The sequence below is a fragment of the Oratosquilla oratoria genome, chromosome 11 (assembly GCF_046742065.1).
Source record: "Oratosquilla oratoria isolate Oo_2021 chromosome 11, ASM4674206v1, whole genome shotgun sequence".
NCBI lineage: Eukaryota > Metazoa > Arthropoda > Malacostraca > Stomatopoda > Squillidae > Oratosquilla > Oratosquilla oratoria.
Window position 1 is genome coordinate 4,741,683 of NC_134787.1, and position 22,856 is coordinate 4,764,538.

The 22,856-nt window shown below is 38.2% G+C and overlaps 2 protein-coding genes across 2 annotated transcripts in view; one reads left to right on the forward strand and one right to left on the reverse strand.

Annotated features, from left to right (window-relative positions):
• LOC143029932 (polycystin-1-like protein 2) overlaps nucleotides 1-22,856 on the reverse strand; it is a 183,232-nt gene that overhangs the window by 32,174 nt on the left and 128,202 nt on the right. Inside the window, exons 25-27 of the mRNA XM_076193143.1 lie at nucleotides 22,192-22,319; nucleotides 19,482-19,638; nucleotides 14,780-14,918 (exon numbers count right to left, since the gene is read on the reverse strand). Of these exons, the coding sequence (XP_076049258.1) occupies nucleotides 14,780-14,918; nucleotides 19,482-19,638; nucleotides 22,192-22,319 (424 nt within the window). The remainder of the gene's footprint in view (nucleotides 1-14,779; nucleotides 14,919-19,481; nucleotides 19,639-22,191; nucleotides 22,320-22,856) is intronic.
• On the forward strand, nucleotides 915-5,409 carry LOC143029441 (uncharacterized). The gene is made up of 4 exons (XM_076192087.1): nucleotides 915-2,088; nucleotides 2,222-2,839; nucleotides 3,007-3,524; nucleotides 3,675-5,409. Exons 1-4 carry the CDS (start codon nucleotides 1,528-1,530, stop codon nucleotides 3,943-3,945), a joined length of 1,968 nt encoding a protein of 655 aa, XP_076048202.1. The 5' UTR covers nucleotides 915-1,527; the 3' UTR covers nucleotides 3,946-5,409.

Here is a 22,856-nt window from a genome sequence, read left to right on the forward strand (position 1 = left end):
AAAGTGGATGCAAGAGGAGGGCATAGGGCAATGGGAATGGGTGAACAATATGCCTGTAGATGTTCATGTGGTAATAGATATGAACACATGAGAAGTTGAAAATATGTCTGTGGACATGCATACATATACAGGGACCAGTAATGGGTACCTGCTAGTGGTGAATAAAAACAAGATTGAGAGAGTACAAACAGCAATGACCAAATTGGATCTCAGCCTTGCAAAAAAAAAGTACAAATACAGGATAAAATGTATGGACCTACCATCATTGAAAGAAATAAGAGAAAGAGGTGACATGATAGTTGTGTTTTTCTTGTTAAAACTGACAAATAAGATCTCTTAGTCTGGGGCAGGAGTCATGAGGTCATAAAAAAAATCTAAAAGAAGTCAAGAAAGAGTTTTTTATACAGATGCATCAACTCTTGTTGTCCTCTTCTAAAGCTCTGCTCAGTTCTCTCCCAAAGACCACTTAGTCTATACCTCAAAATATTTCTCCAATACGTGGTGTTATTTTGAAGTGTCCAGGATTGTAGTAAGTGTTTGTAGTTGTGATACTATTATTTGAATAAGAACAGTTTTTGAGGTATGTGACCAGTTTTTCTTTAGTACATTTCCTATAGTGAAAATTGACTTGAAATGTTTGCTCATGACTTTAGCCATTTCTGTATCTTCTGTGTATTCCATATTCCCTTGGCATAGTTTCACTATTTCATATTTGTTTTTTAGCAGAGGTGGGCGTTCCGAACAAATGTTCGCGAACCTTTATTCGCGGATTTGTTCGGACCGGCAAAATTCCGGATTTGGGTTCGGAGGTTTGGATTCGGACCGACGTTAAAAAAGATTCGGGCTTCCGGATTCGGAACATAATTTTTTTCGCAAATCCGAACCTCCGTATCCCAGGAAAAATTCGAAAAAACGAAGACGACCAAACATTGGTTTTCAACTTTTCCGCGGCATACAGATGTGGTGACGCCTATGTTTCTGTAACAACTAGAGACGCCTTTGACCATTAGCATTGTGTTTTACTTTATCGCTTCTCTCTACTTCTATTTCAGTATGGCCATGTAAGTGTGTGTGTGTGTCTCAAATGACCGCTGCTCGAAATGTGCTCGATATGCAAGCCTGTGTGACTGTGTGTAGTAATGCAAAAGAAAGACTAGTAGTACTGCCTGGACTGCCCTTCTTTGAACTTGGAAATATACTCGTGGTGTTTAACTCGTTGCTTTATCTGTACCACACAGACTCGTCATGTTGTGACCGCAGCTGGCTGCCAGCCAATCAGAATGCTTGTTAGTGACGCGCAGCCACCACGCATGCGCTGGTGACTGCAGCAGCCAATCAGAGCGCTTGTTTAGTGTTTACAAATCTGCACAGTCTGCAGACTTTCTTGTCACCGCGTCCCGTAAGTTACGATTTAGTTAAACATTGCTACAATAGTCAGACATTCTTCAACCGTTGCACTGACAACACTCTGGAGAGGACACCCAAGGAGGCTAGACTACTCTACTCACATCACACTCACCGCTGACAATGGATAAGTACGTGACATCCACACCGAGGTCGAGAAACCCAAGTGCTCAGTCTGACACACCAAGGTCTACGAATCCAAGTGGCCTCGCTGAGAGTGAATCTGATGCCAGCGATATCCAACTGCCAGAGTTTTCGAGTCCGGAGCTGATGCCTGGCACAAGTCGAGCCGAGGACATGGACATTGCCGACACCGAGGCTGAGCAAGCCGAGGGAGGTCACGGTTCCAGGAGGGAAAGGGACCTCTACAGAGACTGGGACATTCTCAAGCCCTTCTTCAAGTGTGGTGTCGGCAGGGACGCCGGGTTTGCCCTCTGTGCCAAGAAAAATTGCACTGCGAGGCTGAAGCTTCAGAATGACACCAACAGCAACTTAAAGAAGCATTATGCCACCAAGCACCCTTTAGATAGTCCTGCCTTAAAAGCAGCCTTAGATGGCAGCAGCAAACGTGGCCGCTCTGCTTCTGGCGGTGGTCAGGATGCCAAAAGCCTCAGGCAGGGCTGTATTGAGGAGGCTATGGCTGAGAGGTTTGACCAGCAGAAGGCCCTTGACCTGTTTTATGAGGTAAGTTTTACTTTTAAAAGTTCTACTGTTTTAGTATGAAAATAATTTAATAAATTAATTAACTTTAATAAATAAAAATAATTTATAACAAAAATTTAACTTCAAATACTCACACATCTTTTTTACGTTTCAGTGGATTATCCGTGACATGCTGCCCACCATAACAACAGAGTCAGAGGCGCTCAGGGCCTTCCTCAACTACCTGAACCCTCAGTTCAAGCTGCCGTCCAGGAAAAAGCTTGGCGACGACATCAAGCATATGAGCACCAGGGCCAAAAATGAGCTCACCCAGATCATGTCCAAGCAGGACTACCTGGCCACCACTGCCGACAGCTGGTCGAGCCACAACCGGGCCTTCATAGGCTCCACAGTCTCGTGTTTGGACAAGGCCACCCTGGAGAGGACGACTGCAGTCTTGGGCATGAAGGAGGTGAAGGAGAGCCAGACAGCCGAGTACTTGGTGAGGTCCTTAAGCAAGCTGCATGGGGACTTCAGCACCAGCAGCAAGATTCTCTGCATGACCACAGACAATGGCACAAACTATGTAAGTGCATTTGTCAACTTTGCACAAGGGGACGTCGTCATACAACCTGGCGAGGACAAGCCTGACGAAGAGCTGGTTGACGAGCCTCAGGTCATATCAATGGAGGAGGCCCTGGACCAGGCTGACGAAGCCGAGGTCAGCCTGCCTAAACACCAGAGGTGTGGTGCACACACTCTGAACCTCCTGGCGTCTGAGGATGTTTCCAAAGTGAGTATAATAATTTTATTTCTTTTAATTTAATAAATTAATAATTTATAATTATTAAATAATTTATTGTTCTTTTGGTAAAAACTAAAAATATGTAAATTATTATTTATTATTTTTTAATTTGTGAATTGTAATAAGATATTAAATAATAAATATTCTTTTTTCAGGTCCCACAATGGAACCATGGTTGCAGGAATATCTTCAGAAGGTCGGCTGCCAAGGCACAGTCTTTGTGGAATGCCCAGGGCCGCCGAACTGTCACAGCCAACGAGATAAAGGATGCTATCGGCAAAAAACTTAAAGTCCCTGGCGTGACAAGGTGGAACTCCAGCTATGACAGCTATAAGATGCTTTCTGGCCTGCTACAGGACCTGGACACCCGTAAAAAGATCAATGATCTCTGTACCAGCATGCGCCCCAACCCGATCCCCGCCTTTGTTGACGAGGACAACGAGGTCATTGCCGAGTACATCAAAGTCATGGCCCCAGTTGCCAATGCTTTGGATAAAATGCAGTCAGACCAGCATGCCTACATGGGGAACTTCCTTCCCAACTTGATGGTGCTCCAGAGGGACTTGAACCTGCTTAGGGACGACAACACCATCAAGCATGCCAAGCCCCTCGTCACCTACCTCCTGGGGACACAGGAGCACCATGGCAGAGACAAAAAGGGCTTCACTGAAAGGTAGATATTTTTAATATTTTAATATAATATAATAATAATATAATATAATTATATAAATAAAATAATATAATATTTTATAGTAATTGAAATGAAAAAAAAAAAAAAATCATTAATCAATAATTAAATTAACTCATATCTTAATCTTTTCAGGTTTCAACACATGTTTGAGGACCAGGAGAAGCTCCTTGCAACTGCCTTCCACCCCAGGTTCCGTCTAAAGATGGTCAAGTACATACGCAGGACAAATCCTGACTTGTACAACCTGGTGAGGGACAAGATGGTGTCGGACCTTGTGGCCCAAATCAGGTCCAAGGAGGGGGATGTGGCCTCTACCTCCAGCCAGCCCACCTCCAGGCCACAGACTGTGGCCAGCCACACCAGCGAGCACAACGAGTTTGCCTTCCTTCTTGAGGACGAGTAGGGGCCTGTGGTGGTGGCCAACCTGGAGGAGGAGGTTGGCAAGGAAGTAGACACTTGGGGCGCCATTCTCGTCACAAGCATCATGAAGATCTCCCCGGCAAACTTCCCCAAGGAGCAAAGGCAGCACTGGGTGAACTGTTTCATCAAGTATAACACTCCCCTGCCCTCGTCTGCCTCAGCTGAACGACTCTTCAGCTTCGGCTCGGACATTTTGAGGCCAAAGCGAGCCTCTCTGACCAATCTGAACTTTGAGAACCTGACCTTCATGAAGGGAAACTTGAAGTTGGTTAAGAGGGAGAGAGAGAGGGCCGACAAGTTAGAGTGAATCTGTGAAGAGTGAAGAGTGAAGACTGAAGTGTTGTGAATTTTTGTTTTAAATGTTTTTACTGTTTTGTTTTGTGAACTTTTGTTTTTACTTTTTACTGTCTTGTATTAATAATTTGTTTTTCTAGTAATAATTTGTTTAATAAATAATGTAGATATCTTAAAAAACACTTTTTTTAATCGGAAAGCTTTAAATTTAGATTCGGAGATTCGGAATGAGTAAAATTTAGGTTTGGAAATGTTCGGAAGGTATCGGAATTAAGGTTCGCTTTGCTATTTTTTAAAGATTCGGAGGTTCGCGGACAAATGTTCGGAATAAATATTCTCACCAAAATTTTGAAAATTGGGTTCGCTATTCGGAGGTTCAGAACCCAAAATCAGCGAAGATTCGGGTTCGGATTCGGAACCCAAAAAAAGGTTCGCACGCCCACCTCTGTTTTTTAGTTTACCATTTACATGCCTATAGAATAGTTTTGGCTGATCTTTACATTTTTCTATCATGTCTTTTTCATAGTTTCTTTTTTCTACCCTGTGTATTTCTACATATTTGTTCCTTTGATTAAGATGTATTTGCCACTTTCTAGGTTTTTTCTTTCCTCTATCTTTTCCAAGCTTTATCTCTTCCATCTTTTGCCTGACTGCACCCTCTGTTAAACTAGCACTTATTATACACCTTTTCCTGTTTTCCTTTGGGACACATTTGTTCCACTCCTTCTTTAGAGATTTTCATTAAAATCATTTACTTTCTTCCACTTGTTTTTCTTCATTGTAGGATTTTTCACAGTTCGCTCTAAGAAAAAAAATTCCTAAGCTTCTCAAAGTCCGTTTTACTATACATCAGTCTACCTTTTCTGTATTTCTCATTTCTTTCTATATTTCCTTCTTTAGTTCTAACTCAGGCAGTATGTGGCCACTCTTCGCAATTGGTGTCTTGCATTCAATTTTGTCCACAATTTCAGGTTCTGACATAAATAATAAATCTTGTTTCGATGGTTCTTCATTATTTCTAAATCTAGTGTTTTCTTTTACCCATTGTGTCACAGTATGCTCTATAGTCATGTGAAATAATACATTTTCCCATTGATCCTCTCCACCTTTCACTGTCATCTCTTACCAACATATTTGCATTTAAAATCTCCCATAAGTACTGTGGTACCTCCATACTTCAGCATCTTGTTTAATGAGTCTTGTATCATCTAACATTTTGGAATAATCTCTCTCTAAGACTCTATTTTTAGGGGCACATAAATTACTGCAAACTTTCTGCTTTTCATGTCATTATCTTCAACTCTAATTGTGATCATCTCCACCCTGTTCTCTCCATATGTATCTTTCATCACATTTAAGTTTTTGTTAGCCAAGTACTTGACTCCACCTTGTTTCTCATATTTCTAAGCCAATGATTATATAATCAATGTCTAACACTGGTAATAGTGGACCCCTTAATTTTGCCTCCACATTTCCCATTATGTCTGTTTTTTCTTCTAACAGGTAATCATTTAGTTAATTTAATCCTGAGATTAATCCGTCTATATTGGTATAAGTTAGTTTTAATTTTCTACTCTCTCAATCTCATTCTCTGATACTTTTGTTTCTTTTTCTTTAATATACCATTTTTTCAGCCTCATGTCTAACACTCTCCAATAGAACTGCATTTTCTCAGTCTGTTCCTTTCTTGTTTTTTTCCTTAGCTTTACTCCTTAATGTCTTATCACTTTCTCTTTCCTCATTACTTGTGTTTCTTTTTACCCATACACTGCCATTTGTGACCTTAATTTGATCTTTTGGGGTTGACTTTTTTCTTCTGTATATTTACCCATTCTGTGCACTTCCTCTATTTCCTTTTCTATTTCTTGCTCTTCATCTTGTACTCCTTTGAGAACTTTTCTTGCCAATTCTTTCTCTTTTTTATCTCTCAGGGACCAATTTAGGTTATGTTTTTCCTTTAGACCATATACTACTATACACTTTTTTGTGTCTACTGTATCTCTTACTAGGTTACAAAGGATTACAAAGTAGGAGCATGCTGACAGGAGACCTTTTGGTCCATAACTAGACTGGATGCAACAAAATGATAATAATGATGAATAAATAAAAAGTATAATAATATAAGTAATAATAAATAAAATAAATAGGTGAAGTTCAATAATAAAAAATCAGGTAAATAGTACATAATAAAATAAATGATAATCAAGCAAATAATAATAAACAGACAAATAATAACAAACAAATAAACAAATAATATAAAATAAAAGGCAGGCATTACAGCATCTTGCTTAGGTGTTTATCTAAATGAATATTAAAGCTTTGAACTGGACTACATTGCACTGCCTCTGCAGGAAGTTTATTCCATTCATTAACTACATGGTTGGTGAAGTTGTTTCTACCCACTTCCAGATTAAATCTATTTCTTGACAGTTTGAGACCATTATTTTTTTTTGTCAGATTCTCATTCAGTGTGAAAATTTTGTCACTTTTGATGTTTTCAATTCCCATTAGAATTTTAAAGACCTATATCAAGCCATCTCTGAGTCTACATTTCTTTAGGAAAAACAGATTCATATGTTAAATCAATTTTCATATAATTTAGTTTTGTGGCTCACCGTTGTACTTTTTCCAATCTGTCAATGTATTTAATGAGATTCAGTGACCATACAGAAACAGGATATTCCAAATGTGGACAAACTAATTATTTTCTTTTTCTTTAATTACCTTAATGACTGCATTTTCGATATTCTCCTGCATTTGTTGACGAACAATTTCTTTAAAAATTATCTTATCTTTTTCTTGGTCTTTCTTCCATTCATTTCTAAGTTGTTGTAAATCATCCTCTCCTATGTTGTTTCCTTTATTTTTATTACTTTTATTTGTTAATTTCTTTCTTTATGGTTGCACTATTAGTGTTATCACTATTTTTCAACCTCTCATTTTCACATTTTAACTCAGCCAATTCTTTTTTTAGTGCACTTACCTATTCATTTATTTCAGTATTCATTATTTCAAGTCACTCACTTCTTTATTTACTTCTTGATTCACCCTCCATAGATTGTTAGTCTCTTGCTTCCATGATTCCCTCAAGTCTCATCTCCCTCTCTATATCTATAATTCTACTAAAAAGTCTTTTATCATATCCACTGAATCCAGAAAAATGTCCCTCATCACTACCTAATTTTTTTTATTTTTGTATAATTTTTGTAACCAGAGTACCCAGAGGAATCTGGCCTGCAAACCAAGCAAATAGTGCAGCAAATTGGTGTCAGTGAGAGAACAGTGTGCCAGTGGGTTGCCAGATTTTATGAGGAGGGAGGGAACAACCTACCATCTTCAAAACCAAGGTCTGGTAGACCTAAGAAGACTTCTGGTCGGGCCCACAATATTTTGAAACATACTTTGGAGTCTACTGTAAGAACCACAGCCTGGAAAATAAAGCAGGACAACCCAGATCTGTTTGGTGTGTCTGTGAGGACAGTACACCGCCACATCAAGGATCTGAATTACAAGAGGTGCCGCCCTGTGAAGAAACCCATCACTGGCACCAATTTGCTGCACTATTTGCTTGGTTTGCAGGCCAGATCCCTAAGCAATTATCTGAACAACTGCTTCATGTGAATATTCCCTTCTAGAGGTCATATTAGGGTCATAGGGATGCCTGGAGTGGTAAAAATGTGATGCATCAGAGAGAAAATTCTATGAGCACTTACCACAGCAATCCTCTTCCCACAATAGCTAGATGCACACTAACCATCATTTTGTGCTGCCATGTGACTTAGACTATCCTACAGTACACACAGCCCATCCATCACTTTTGTCTGAATTCATCACTATATCCTAAAGGTATGGTTATAAAATGGGCAAAATTCTTGTCCTCCCACCCCACCCGGGCATCACTTTTGTCCGGTACTGTAGAATTATCATACATATTAGCTGTTCTTACTACTTTGATAACTAGCAGTTGATGAATTATAAGCCTTCTTTTCACAAAAATAAAAGAATGGATGGATTATGTGAAGCCAGGTAAATAGAGACAGATTAGGCTTATAAATGTAACAAAGTGGCACATTGTCATTGGCAGTTTCATTGTTCGCCCTCATATAAAAGGAAAGGGATGTGTGCAGTGGCATCTCTGCCTCCCATGCTCGCACCCTGTTCATACCATCTAATTTATTGTATGTTAAAATATATATTTTTACATAATGTAAATTAAACAGTTTTTGCACCTCACCTTTTTTCTATTCTAATGAAGAAAGAAAATCCTTTCAAAAGCAAACTAGACGCACTAGGTACTGGACTGAGGGAGCTGATCAAATCACGGCCAAGAGAGTGGGTAGTGGAAGGGAGTATGTGAGAATAATATTTTGACAGCCAGAAGGTTTTCTCCCCATCTTCTCTTTTTCTGCATGAGGAGACAGATTAAGTGAAGTAGCCATGCTGTGGATGTGCAGCATCTTGCTACATTGCTTTTGACCCAAGGCAATGGGCGAGATGCAGGGATGACCTGTCATCCAGGAGGAGCTAAGAACAGAGGGAGAGAGGGATGATGAATGGGAGTGGAGTATATGGGGATGAAATGGGTGGGAGTGGATTTATGTTTTATATATATATATATTGGTGTATTTCGGTAGCAGGTTCTCATGTAGACAATTTTGATTGAAGTTCACAGCAGCTTCTGTGTTCACGACTTTTTTGCTGAGAAGTTCTACATCTCTGATGATGGAACGGTGAGCAATGGGTAGTTCCCATAAAAGTTGTCCGAAAGACAACTAGATCCCTATTGGCCAGCCTTGACCAATCACGTTCCTCCTTTTCTTCCACTCTGTATTTAGTTCCCTATATAAACTGTTCCCTTCTTTGCCTGTACCATAACCTGAAGATGACCTATGTAGGTCGAAAGCTTGTTTTAATAAAGTGTTCTTCATCTACAAGAACTTTCTATGTCTTTCGGACAACTTTTATGGGAACTACCCATTGCTCACCGTTCCATCATCAGAGATGTAGAACTTCTCAGCAAAAAAGTCGTGAACGCAGAAGCTGCTGTGAACTTCAATAAAAATATATATATATATATATGTATGTATACACACTGGGGCTATACAATTCGACACACCACATTTTGACAACTCACAGATTCACCCTAAATAAATTCCTACCCCTAAACCTTAATTAAAAAATTAAACTCGGAAATTCAACATACAAACCTCACCACAGCAGAAATTCTGTGGCTTCTGATTTGTAAATAAATGTATTCTTTTAACATGTAACATTAGTATCACTGTGTTCTACATTTATTATATATGAAAATGCATCAATAAAAAGTTCTTTTTATTAAGTGTTTCTTAGGTGCCAAGATAAGAGGGAGGGAAAAGGGTGGAGGGGAGTGGAGTATGTTAGGGATGAAATGGGTGGGAGTGGTTTTTATGCCTTTGTTTTTTGGCTACCTCCCTTATCAAGGGGAAAAAGCCTTTTATTATATAGATGTATGTTTCTTATTTTTGGGGGGTTAGGAAGAGAGGTTGGGACACATTTTCCCTAATTTCATCAAATCGTGCTTCAACTCTTCGAAAGCCACCCTAACCCCAGTGTATATTAAACAAATGGTTTAGAAGGAAGTGAAAAGAGTGAGGTGAGGAGATGAGTTAGATAGAGGAAAAGGTAAAGGGTGCAGACAGATGTTAATGGCAGTGAAATTGGTAAGGGGAAGATCTTCAGAGTATTTCAGAAAAATGCTGAATCTAGAGGAGGTTAACCCCTTCCATACGGTGCCGCACACGTAGGCGTCATGAGGAGCAAGTGGATTCGCGACGCTGCCATATCGGCGTCTTGATTATATTTATTGTAGTCGCCCCTGTGTTTTTACATTCTCCCAAATGCGCCCTTAATCCCATTCTCTGTGGTTTTCAAAATTCGCGGGTGAAAGAGAGAACGATCGATATAAGCGGCGACTATATTTTATGATGCGAATATTATTTCGTTACGTCGTACGGCTGGCATTGGCTGCTGCCCGCGAGATTTAAGTCCCGTATTGAAGTGGTTAAGGAGGGTTTGATTGTGGCAGTAGGAAGAGCTAGGATAATGACTGAGCTAAAGAAAAGAGTAGATACACAGTGCATTGAAAATGATAAGAGCTGGTAAAGCCTTTGGTTTGGATGAATGTCATGATGAGTGTCTGAAAAAGGGAAAAATTATTACAGTGGATTGGCTAGTGAGACTGTTTAATGTGTGCCTCAGGGATGGAAATATACCAGAGGATTGGAGGAATGCTTGTATATTACCACTTTACCAAGGAAAAAGAGACGTACAGTTATAATAGTTTTAGATTGATCAGTCTGTTGTGTGTAGTTGGAAAGACCTTTGGCAGGGTGTTAGCTGAGAGGGATAGACGGGAAACAGAGGAAGTAATCTGGGAGGAAGTGTGTGGGTTTTTGGAAAGGTAGAGAATGTGAGGACCAAAATTTGTTGTAAGGCAGATATATTACAAGATTTTAGACAAAGATAGGCTTTGGGGGCTTTTGTATTGACAAGGTTGACAGGATGGCACTGTGGGAAGTATTACAAATGTATGGGACAGGGGAAAGTTGTCAAAGGCATTTAAAAGTTTCTACATTAGTAGTAAAGCTTGTGTTAAGGTATAAAATGGTGAAAGTAGCTGGTCTGAGGTGAAGATGGAGTTGCATCAGGGTTGTGTAATGTCACTGTGGTTGTTCATATTCATGGATGGGATATAGGAAATGTGAGGGCAGAGGTTTGGAAATGATTAGTGAGAGTGGAAGGAAGTGGGAGGTGAGCCAGTTGTTGCTTCTGAAATGGGAAATGGAACAGGCAGGACTGCAAGAACTACCACAGTATTACACCTCATTGTGCCTGGTATGTTGCTTACCCAACTGCTGCTGACATGGATTTGTTCACAAAGGATTACAGAGGATTACAAAGGAAGAGCATGCCAATAGAAGACCTTTTGGTACATAACTAGGTCCGATGCAAAATATATATAATAAAGAATAAATGAATAAACAAATAAATGATTAAATATATAAATAAAACAAACAGATAATGATAAATAATACATAAACAGATAACAATAATTCATAAAAAAGAAAAAAACATAATTATAAGTAAATAAATAAAATATAATAAATGGCTGGCATTACAGTATTTCACTTAGGTGTTTATCTAGTTGAATCTTAAAAATTTGAACTGTGTTACATTGCACTGCCTCTGGAGGAAGTTTATTTCATTCATTTACTACACAGTTGGGGAAGTTGTTTCTATCCACTTCCAAATTAAGTTTACTTCCTGACAGTTTAAGACCATTATTTCTTGTCTGATTTGCATTCAGTGTGAAAATTTTGTCACTTTTGATGTCAATTCCCTTCAGATTCATAAATACCTGTATGAAATCACACTCAAGTTTACACCTTTTTAGGGAAAATAGATTCATATGTTTTAGTCAATTTTTGTATGATTTATTTCTGATATTTGGAATCAATTTTGTGGCTCATTATTGTACTTTTTCCAATCTGTCACATTCTTTAATGAGATTTGGTGGCCATGCACGTACAGCATATTCCAAATGTGAACGAACTGAACTAATGATTTATATAGCTTGTTAATGACAGATGAACTTTTAAAATCAAAAGATTGTGCAATCAGTCCTAGAATCTTATTTGCTTTCTCATAGGTGGAAATACACTACTTAATTTGAGATCTTTACTGATAACTATTTCAAGATCCTTTTCACTATCCAATGTTGTTAATGAATTTCAAAATAACTTGTAACTGTACTTAGTATTATTTTTATCAATGTGCACAAACTTACATTTACTTGTGTTAAATTTCATTTGCCACTTTTTGGACCATTGCTGTATTTATCTAAATCATCATGAGTATCTAATTGGTTCAATTGATTGTTTACCATTCCACACGGTTTTGTATCATCACCAAATCTGGAGACAATAGATTTCAGTCCTTGGTCTATATCCTTTATAAATACTATGAATAGAAGTGGCCCAAGAATGGAACCCTGAGTATCTCCACTTTAACATTTTCTCATCTAGAAGTTTTGCCAATTAGAACAACTTTTTGTTTATGATCATTTAACCAATTACTAGTCCAGCTGAATAGACTACCACTGATTCCATGTAAAGCTAATTTAGTATCTTTCATGCAGGATGGTATCAAAAGCCTTTGTAAAGTCTAAATATATTAAATCTATATTGTTTCTTTTGCCATAATTTGAGATGACTGTGTTGTAGAATTTGAGTAGGTTAGTCACATAAGAACATTTCTGTCTGAATCCATGCTGGCTATCATTTATTAAACAGTTACTTTCTAAATGGTGTCTGAAAGCATCTCTGATGATAGTTTCCATAGTTTTTTCCTATGATTGAGGTTAACCACTTCAATACAATGATGCCTACATAGGTGTCATGAGGAGCGAGTGAGTGTATGAGGATGTTGGCGTCTTGATTATATTTATTTTGTAGTTGTAGCTGAGTGACCCCATATTCTGTGAATTGGCCTGATCATATTTTCTGTGATTATTAACATTCAGAGTGAAAGATAATGAGTAATATAAATGTAACTTTATATCTTAAATGTGAGTATTGTGATGCATCATTGTACACCAGGCAGCTAATGCTACCTGTGAGAATTTGACTTGTACTGATGAGGTTAAGCTTATAGGCCTGTAGTTCATAAGCTCTGTCTTGTCACCCTTTTTAAATAGGGGGCTAACATTAGCTAACTTCCATCCTCTTGGGACATCTCTGGATATGATTGATTTTTTTTATTTCTTTTTTATCATTTCTAATGCAACAACAATCTCATTTTTCTCATTTTTAATTTCAATTGAGATCCTTGGATGCCAACTGTCAAGCCCTGGTGTTTTATCAACTTTGAGTTTCTCTCTACATTTGCTAATGTTTCAGAGGTCTGAGCAGTCTGGGTTCACACCTTGTAAGTCAACAATTGATTGGATCCTACCACTTTGTGTTCTTATGGAGCACCAATGCGAGCTTCAACAGGGGTTTCTTGCAGACTGTTGATCTCGACATGGTGTTTGACTTGGTACATCATAGGATGCTCTGGGGTCTTCTGTAGATCTGTGGGATTGTTGCAAAGATTATCAACTTGGTGTGTGACTTACAGTCTGGAGCAGAGTGAGGTAAATAATGGAGGGTGTCCTGTTCATTTCCTGTTACTTCAGTATTGAAGGAAGGGTATGTCCTCTACCCAACACTTTTCAATACTTGCATGGGCTGGGTATTGGACAAAATTTTCAATGTCGTTGCAGAGCATCCATTGTCAACACTGTAGTCACTGACCTTGTCTTTGATGACCCTGCTGCTCTTCTTATGGAGTCATTGAGGGTCTTGGTTACTGCCCTCAAGTCACTGCACAATGAGGCAAGACTGTTTGGACTCTAAGTCTCTAGGAGCAAGACTAAGGTCCAGGCATTTATGGGCTTACAGGATGACAGAGTTCAGTCTGTCCATATAAGTTGATGAAAAGGGAGGGTTGTCATGTCAATAAAGCAGTGAAGGTAAACCAGTTTTAGCTGTTGAACCCTACTGTGGAGGTACTGAGTATTGGTGCACTGCTTCTGAGCCAGATATTGGTCAGGGGACAGGGATGACCCTTCATCCAGAAGGAGTTCAGTTGATAGGGAAACAAATGGGTGTTGGATAAGTATGGGATGGCTGAAGGCTGGGTAGCTATGGCTGGTTACCTCCCTTATAAGGGGCAAGAAGTTGTTTGGTATATAGATGAAACAGATGGCTAATTATGCATGTATTAACATGCATTATCATTAGCATTGGTATGCATGAGCAAACTAACAGTATTTCAATATACCTTGATTACTTTGTAAACAAACCCAGTTATGAAATGAGAGGTTGGGGGGGCACCAGCTGCAGTCCTGCTAAGGGCACAAAATAGACTAGCATTGGCACTGCCTTTCCCAAATACTTTTCATATAGTTGATTTACTACAAATGCTTGATCTATACAACCTCCTTCTCTCCTAAATCCAGATTGCTTTTCCTCAATTACTTTCTCCATTCCCTTCTTAATCCTACCAACACATACTCATACCCCTTACCATCCATACTTAACAGTAAGACTTAATGAAATGCACATATTAATTGTAAACAAACCCAGTCATGAAGTGAGAGGTGGGTGGGGGCACCAGCTGCAGCCCTGCTAAGGGCACAAAATAGGCTAACACTGGCTCTGCCTTTTCCCAAATACTTCTCATATAGTTAATTTACTACAAACACTTGATCTATACACCCTTCTTCTCTCCTAAATCCACATTGTGCTTCCCCAATTATTCTCTCCATTCCCCTTCTAATCCAACCAACACATGCTTGTACACCTTATTGTCCATGTTCAACAGTAAGACTATGAAATGCACATATTCAGTCAAAACTAAAATTTACAAACCAACTATTCAGTATCATTAATAAAGAATATTTTCACCTTATATGAATTAATGAAGTTATAGTTGCAACCTACCTGACATCTTGTGTTGAGCGTTAATAGCTGCAATTGAACGTGCCTCTGGCCGCAACCTTGGACGTGATCGACGGAATACAAAAATGAGCACTAGTACAGGTGGATAGGTTGCAGCCATTACTACAAGCCCAATCATCATCTGAAATGGGGAGCATCCTTTGTATAAGGGGAGACCTAATTCTAGCACATGTGAAGCACTGAACCGTCAACAAGTGCTCCAGTAGGCTGCATCCAAAAGATGAAATTTCTCAATAGTGCAAGAAGAGTAGGAGGCCTGGGTTGTTTGACTGGGAAGGAGAATGCTTGTGATTGTCTGAAATGGTCTAGTGTAGTGTTATTAGTCTCTGCCAAGTGAAAATTAAAGGGAATCAGGGCAGAACAAGGAAAAATAGCGGTGAGATTGAGCCGAATGTTGACAGTGCTGAGTCCTCTAGTGGTACAAAATTGAGACTTAATGTAAAGAGGCCTTGAAACTCCAAGGCAGTTTAAAAAAATAAGTGATGATGAACTGTTTTCTAGATTTGTTATGGATGAATGAAAAAACTTGAGTCAAATCATAGACATAGATGAAGAAATCATAGATCTAAAGAAAGAGATTATGAGTCTATGAGAGGAATACTGCAAAGTAAGCAAAGAGGTGTGTGAGTTAAAGAAAAAGAATGCTGAAATGAATAATGAGCTATGTGAATTAAACAAAGAGGTAAAATGTGAAAATGAAAAGATGAAAAACAAAGATACCACCAATAGTGCAACTTAAAAAAAAAAAGTAAATGATAAAATACAGCCAATGTCTGAAAAATTGAAAATAATTTAAGAGAAGAGAATTTGCTAAAGATTAAAAAAGTATGGAAAGAAAACCAAGAAACAACTGTAGGAGAATGCAAAGGATACAATGATTCAAATAATCAAATAAAAAGCAAATTGGGTTAGAGTTACAGTGGATAAGAAAAAGTGCATTGTAGTATATGGACTATAGGAAAAACATGGTCTGGTTAGGTACTTGAGAGAAAAAGAAGAGAAATAGCAAGAACAATCCTAAAAGAAGTACAAGACAGAGATCAAGAAATAGAAAAGGAAATAGATGAAGTGTATAGAATGGGACGATACAATAAAGAAATAAATTGATATCTAAAGATAAAATTAAGGTCACAAATGGTAGCAGAAGACATATTAGCAAAATCAGAAAAGATAGCAAAGAGTGAACACTATCAAAATATATGGATAAAAAGAGTAAGGAATGTTGAGGAAAGAGAAAGAGAGAATACACTAAGAGGTGTAGCTAAAAAAAAAAAAAAAACAGGAGTTCTATTGGAGAATGTTAGACATGAGGCTGAGAAAATGGCATATTCAGGTAAGGGAAATGAAAGGAATAGAAAAAGCAATAGAGAAGGAAAAAATTAAAAGTGGCTTATACTAACATAGATTGATCTCAGACTTAAATTAGCAAAATGATTACCTGTTAGAAGAAAAAACAGACATAATGGGAATCATGGAAATGAAATTAAGGGGTCCACTACCACCAAATAATGTTGGACATGGATCATATAATCACTGGATTAAAAATAGAGACAAGAAACAGGGAGGAAGAGTCATACTTTTGGCTAAGAAAAACTTAAATGTGATTAAGGTTACAGATGGTAAAAATTGTGTGGAAATGATCACGATGAAAGTTGAAAATTGTGACATGAAAAACAAAAAGTTTGTGATGATTCATGTACCCCAAAAAATTGGGCTCTTGGAAAGAGAGCGAGTTTTCTAAAATACTAGAAGATACAAGGCATTCATTAAATGATATACTGAAGGATAAGAGCTGGATAAACCTGGTAATTATGGGAGACTTTAACTGCAAAAGAGTCTGTTGGGAAGAGATGACACTGGAAAGTGGAGAGGATCTATGGGGAAATGCATTACTTGACATGACTATAGAAAATACAATGACACAATGGGTAAAAGAAAATACCAAATATAGAAATAATGAAGAATCGTCGAGACTAGATTTGATATTTACATCAGAACCTGAAACTGGATAAAATTGAATACAAGACCACTTGGGAAGAGTGATCACATATTAATAGAGTTTGAACTAAAGGAGGAAATATATATAGAAAGGAGAAATACAGAAAAGAAAGATTAATGTATAATAAAACTGAATTTGGGACACTTAAGAATTTTTTTTTCAAAATGCAAGTTGGGAAAAATTCTACAATGAAGAGACACAAGAGGAAAAAAATGGATAATTTTGATAAGAATATATAATGATGTGGATAAATATGTACCAAGACAGAAACAGGAAAAGGTGTATATCAAGTGCTGGTTTAACAGAGGGCGCAGTCAGGCGAAAGATAAAAGAGATAAAACTTGGAAAAGATGGAGAAAATATCAAAAACCTAGAAAGTGGCAATATATATCAGTCAAAGGAATGAATATGTAAATGTGCATAGAGAAAAAAAGAAACTATAAAAAAAATATAATAGAAAAATGTAAAGAGCTATTCTATAGATATGTAAATGGTAAACTCAAAAACAAACAGGAAATGGTGAGATTATGTCATGGAAATATAAATTACAAGTTGGTTTTCACTAGAGAAAATGTACAGCATTGGGATGAAGGGCATGAAGTGGGATTCCCTCCATGAGGGAAATAATATATACTGTACATACATATACCAAAAGCTTTTTTCCCCTTACAAGTGTTTATGCCTTTCCCTTTTTGGCTACCTCCCTTGTAAGGGGGAAAAAGCCTTGGTATATGTATGTATGTATGTACAAGGGAGGTAGACAAAAATTAAAGGCATAAACACCACTCCCACCCATTCCATCCCTTGCATACTCTACTCCCCTCCACCCTCTTATCTTAGCACCTCCCTGCATTTTGTCCACTGCCCTGTGTCAGAAGCAGTGTTGCAAGAATTTATAATGAAGGAGTGGATAAATATGTATCAAGACAGAAACAGGAAAAGGTGTATATCAAGTGCTGATTTAACAGAAGGCAAAAGATAAAAGAGATAAAGCTTGGAAAAGATGGAAAAAGATAAAAAACCTAGAAAGTGGCAAATATATATCAATCAAAGGAATGATTATGTTAAACTGCACAGAGAGAAAAAGAAACTATGAAAAAGGCATAATAGAAATATGTAAAGACCAACCTTTAGCTATTCTATAGATATGTGAATGGTAAACTCAGAAACAAACAGGAAATGGTGAAACAGTGTCATGGAAATATAAAATACAAGTCGGTTTTCACTAGAGAAATACAGCATTGGGATGAAGAGCATGAAATGGGATTCCCTCCATGAGGGAAATAATACATACAGACATACATACATATACCAAAGACTTTTTTTCCCTTAGAAGGGAGGTAGACAAAAAAACAAAGTAAACACCACTCCCAACCATTCCATCCCTTACATACTCCACTCCCCTCTGCCCTCTTCCCTCCCTCTTATCTTGGCACCTCCTGGATGATGGGTCATCCCTGTATCTTGCCCACTGTCCTGTGTCAGAAGTAGTGTTGCAAGACACAGCACATCCACAGCAAGGGTGCTTCATTAAATCGGTAACTCCCTCTCTCTGTATCCATCACTAACCATCACCCACCACGCACGTGATCCACAGGCTTGCAACATAGCGAGACTCCCCTTCTTGCTAACCTTGCATTTCCCACAACATACCCCTAACGCAGCATATTTCATGACAAACAAGATAGATACCCAATGTCACCAGACTAACCTATTAAAATCCTTTATTATAAACTGCCCTATTATATTACGCATAAACTAACATATATATAATATACCTAACAACATCCACTAACTATAGGACTAACCCTCATATATAAACTGACCCTAATGCATAGAATAGCGAGACTAACGCCTTTGCTTACAGTAACCTACTAACAACCTATATAACCTTTAACACCCATGTCACAGGCGAGAGGCTGGGTAGGTCAAGAGCCTACCGGCCAGTCGTCAGAGCTGGACAGACCGAGCAGGCTGCCAGCCTATTGTGCCCTAAGGTCAAGGCCTGGCACTTATTGTAATCTGGCCACAGGGCCCATTTGTACCTTATCATATTTGCAAACCAGATTTGCCTCAATTGTTGATTAAAAGTAGAAAACTCCCGTTTTGGAGTTTATCTCACCTGCATTAAGTCCTCCTTACGTAACCAACAAACCTATTTAACTGTTACACAACCTATCTAACGGTTACACTGGTGGCAGCGGTGGGATCTGGTGGCTATAGAGCACCGCTCGCCAGTTGGATTGGTTGTGTAACCTTGGTGGTATGGCTGAGGACGGCGTTTCTATTCAGGATGTGGGAGCACCGCTGCCGCCAGTGTAACCGTTAGATAGGTTGTGTAACTGTTAAATAGGTTTGTTGGTTACGTAAGGAGGACTTAATGCGGGTGAGATAAACTCCAAAACGGGAGTCATTCAATCTGAGGTGAATCCATTGTTCTTCTGGATATTGAAGTTATGTGCCATATGTAACAACAAAACCTATAATGTGCCCAACTACAAATGAAAACTCGTACTTTAGTTTATTTGACCTCTTTCAAACCAGAGATTTATTCCAGCTTTTCCCCCCTTTTCCATTCCTTTTATAGGACAACCTTCTGCAGCATCAATCACTCACCTGTAGCTTCATATGTACCCAAAACAGGGATAGCACCCTTTTCATCTTCTATTTACTCCTAATACCTACTTTCATCATGATTCCAAACTCAATGGGGTCTTGTTCATCCTTGATGGCTTGGTCCTGCAGCTCTTCCAGAATCACATAGCACAGGACACTCAAAACCATGCTAATGAATAAGTAAGTTGCACATACTGCAGCACGCCGCTTTCGTGTGTAGCGTGACCTACAGAAAGATATGTCTACATGTTAAGGATTTTTAAGTGATTCATACCAATTAATTCTGAACTTAAACTTTCTATTAGTAGAAACTCAGAATCAGCCAGAATGATTCTACATTCCCTAAATCATGAGAAAATTACTAATCAAAAAAGTTTTATTAAATTAAACTGGAAAATCATGACAACGCAGCACATTTTAGTCCATATGAGGCTCCATGCAGAATTAACTAACACAAATTAATCTTTTGTCATGGTTCTCTTTTGTTGATGACCCATGGCCTCTAAGAAACTGGCCATGGCTACTGGTTCATTCCTTAAATAACTCCATGAGGAGAATTTGTGTAGTTGTGTCAAGAATGTGTAATATAATGTACTGTATCCTGTCCAGTGGCTGCATCTAAGGCAGTGTCTGATACTAGGCTGGTTATATGTTGGTATTGTTTCAGTGTGAGATATTAACTGGGTGTTGACATGCCCATGCTATTCTTCCTAGTCCTGGGAGTGATTTCACTGTTGGGTTGATTTTTGGGGAGAATTTGGTGAATTATAGAATTTAACTGTCTATTAACTCTGGCCCGGGGTGGTGGACGGGGTGCGGGGATGGCCTGTCATCCAGGAGGTGCTAAGATGGGAGGGAGGATGGAAGGGAGTGGAGTGTATTTAGGGATGGAATGGGTGGGAATGATTTTATGCCTTTTTCTTTTTGGCTACCTCCCTTGAAAGGGGGAAAAAGCCTTGGTATATGTATGTACTGTATGTATGTAACTGTCTATCAATGAATGTTTGCTTTATGATCTGTGCATTTACTTAACTGTATGTATTTATGTACAGTATAGGAAACGGAATGGGTAGGAGTGGTTTCTATGCCTTTTTCTTTTTGGCTACCCCCCCATGTAAAGGGGAAAAACCTTTGGTATATGTATGTATGTACATTTTGTTGTACATCAATCTTCCTTTCCTATCCTTTTCATTTCTCTCCGTGTATATTTCTTCCTTTAGTTCAGTCTCAATAAGTATATGGTCACTTTCCATGTGGTATCTTGTATTCAATTGTATCCACAATTTCAGGTTCCATTGTAAATATTAAATCCAGTCTCAATGGCTCTTCATTATTTCTGTATCTGGTGTTTTCACTGACCCACTGTGTCATTGTATATTCCATGGTCATGTCCAGTAATACATTACTCCACAAGTCTTCTCCGCCTTTCACTGTCATGTCCTCCCAACAAATTTCTCTGCAGTTAAGGTCCCCCCATAATTACCAGGCTACCTTCGCCCATTAGTATCTCATTTAATGAATGCCTTGTATCTTCTAGCATTTTCATGTGCTCATTCTCTTTCCAACCACTCGTTTTTGGGGGCACATAAATCACCACAAACTCTCTACTTTTCATGTCCTTGTCTTCAATTTTTATCATGATCAGTTCTACATTGCTTTTGCCCTTTGTAATTTTTTTCACATTCAAGTTTTTCTTGGCCAAGAACATGATTCTTCCTCCCCATTTCTTGTCTCTGTTTTTAATCCATCAATTGTATATCCCTTGTCCAACATTGATGGGTGGTATTGAACCCCTTAATTTACTCTCCACAATTCCCATTATGTCTGGTTTATCTTCTAATAGGTAATCATTAAGTTAATTGAGTCATGAAATTAATCCATCAATGTTAGTATAGGCCACTTTTAATTTTTTCTTTCTCCATCTTTTTTTCTGTTTTTGCTTTGCCCATTCTGATGTACCATTTTCTCAGTGTCATATCAATTACCCTCCAATAGAATTCCTTGCTTTCGGTCTCCATTCTCTTCACATTTTTTTCTTAGCTTCATCTCTTAGTGTCATCTCTTTTTCTTATTCCTAAATACTCATTTCTCTTTTTATCCATATCTTATTGTAATGTTCACTCCTTACCAACTTACCTACTTTTTCAAATATGTCTTCTACTACCATTTGTGATCTTAGTTTTATCTTTAGGGGTCGATTTCTTTCCTTAGAATAATGTCCTATTCTATACACATCGTCTATGTCTTTCTCTACTTCCTGATCCCCATCCTTAATTTCTTTTAGGATTGCTATTGCTGTTTCTTTTCTTTTTCTCTCATGTACCTCGCCAGACCATGTTTTTCTCTTAGTCCATATACCACAATACATTTTTTTCTATCCACTGCATCTCTGACCCAATTTGCCTTTTCTTTAATTACTTGAATGATTGTATCTTTTGCATTTTCCTGCATTTGTTGTTGGACTATTTCTTTAAAGGCAATTTCTTCATTTTCTATGTTTTCCTTCCATTTCTTAATCTTTTGGATATTTTCCTCACCTGAGTTTTCTTCAATTCTTTCAGTTATTTCTTGTGTTTTGTTATTTACCTCTTTTTTTTTTTAGGTTTTCACTATTGGTAGTATCAAGATGCTAAAATGGAAATTACAATTAATGGATTTTGGATGTGTATAGAATGAGTGCAGGGTTGGAGTAGCTTTGACTTGGTCACCCACACTAATCAAGGGGGAAAAAAGTTTCTTGTTAAATGATCAAGTCCTTGGGAAAAGACAACTAACTCACCTAGGGGGTCTGGAAAAGATGGAAAACCAGAGATGCCTGTCCTTGATGCCAAGTTGCTTCACAACACCATACAAATGCCCAAAGTTTTTCCGGTCATCCTCTTGAGCTGCCTTTAGTATCACATCGATCTATGAAGAGTAATAACTGTTAGTAAATGCCATACTGCCAGTACATTTTGTAGTCAGTCAGAAGCATGCATGTGGAATATCGTCTCTAAAATGGCTCAGTTTCACTTTAGCCCCTTAGCGTCATACAGACTCTCTTGGTTTGAGATAGGAGGGTCATGAAGTCATTTCTCTAAGACATTTTCTTGCTTTTTTTACTCAACAATTCACTTCCATTTCTATGCCTCTATTTCCTGTTACATGTGACCCCAAATATTTAAAAATCTCCACTTCCTAATTGCTTTCATCCAACTCACCTTCAACCCTCCATTATTATCACACCTTGTAGATCTCATTACATTCACCTTCAGCATTTCCCTCTCAAACTCTGCCACCAACTGCTTCAGTCTGTTTTCTTACTCAGCCACACACAATGTCATCTGCAAACATCTGGCTCATCTCCCAATTCCCTCCACTCTCACTCACCAACTCCAAAGCCCTGCCTTGCACCTTCACATTTACCTCCCTAACTACTCCATCTATACATACACTGAACAATCA

Excerpts from the sequence above, each read along its gene's own strand:
- LOC143029441 (XM_076192087.1), top strand. The coding sequence starts at position 1,528 with ATGGATAAGTACGTGACATCCACACCGAGGTCGAGAAACCCAAGTGCT. Across the intron at positions 2,089-2,221 it reads CCCTTGACCTGTTTTATGAG|TGGATTATCCGTGACATGCT; the intron begins GTAAGTTTTACT and ends TTTACGTTTCAG. Across the intron at positions 2,840-3,006 it reads CGTCTGAGGATGTTTCCAAA|GTCCCACAATGGAACCATGG; the intron begins GTGAGTATAATA and ends TTCTTTTTTCAG.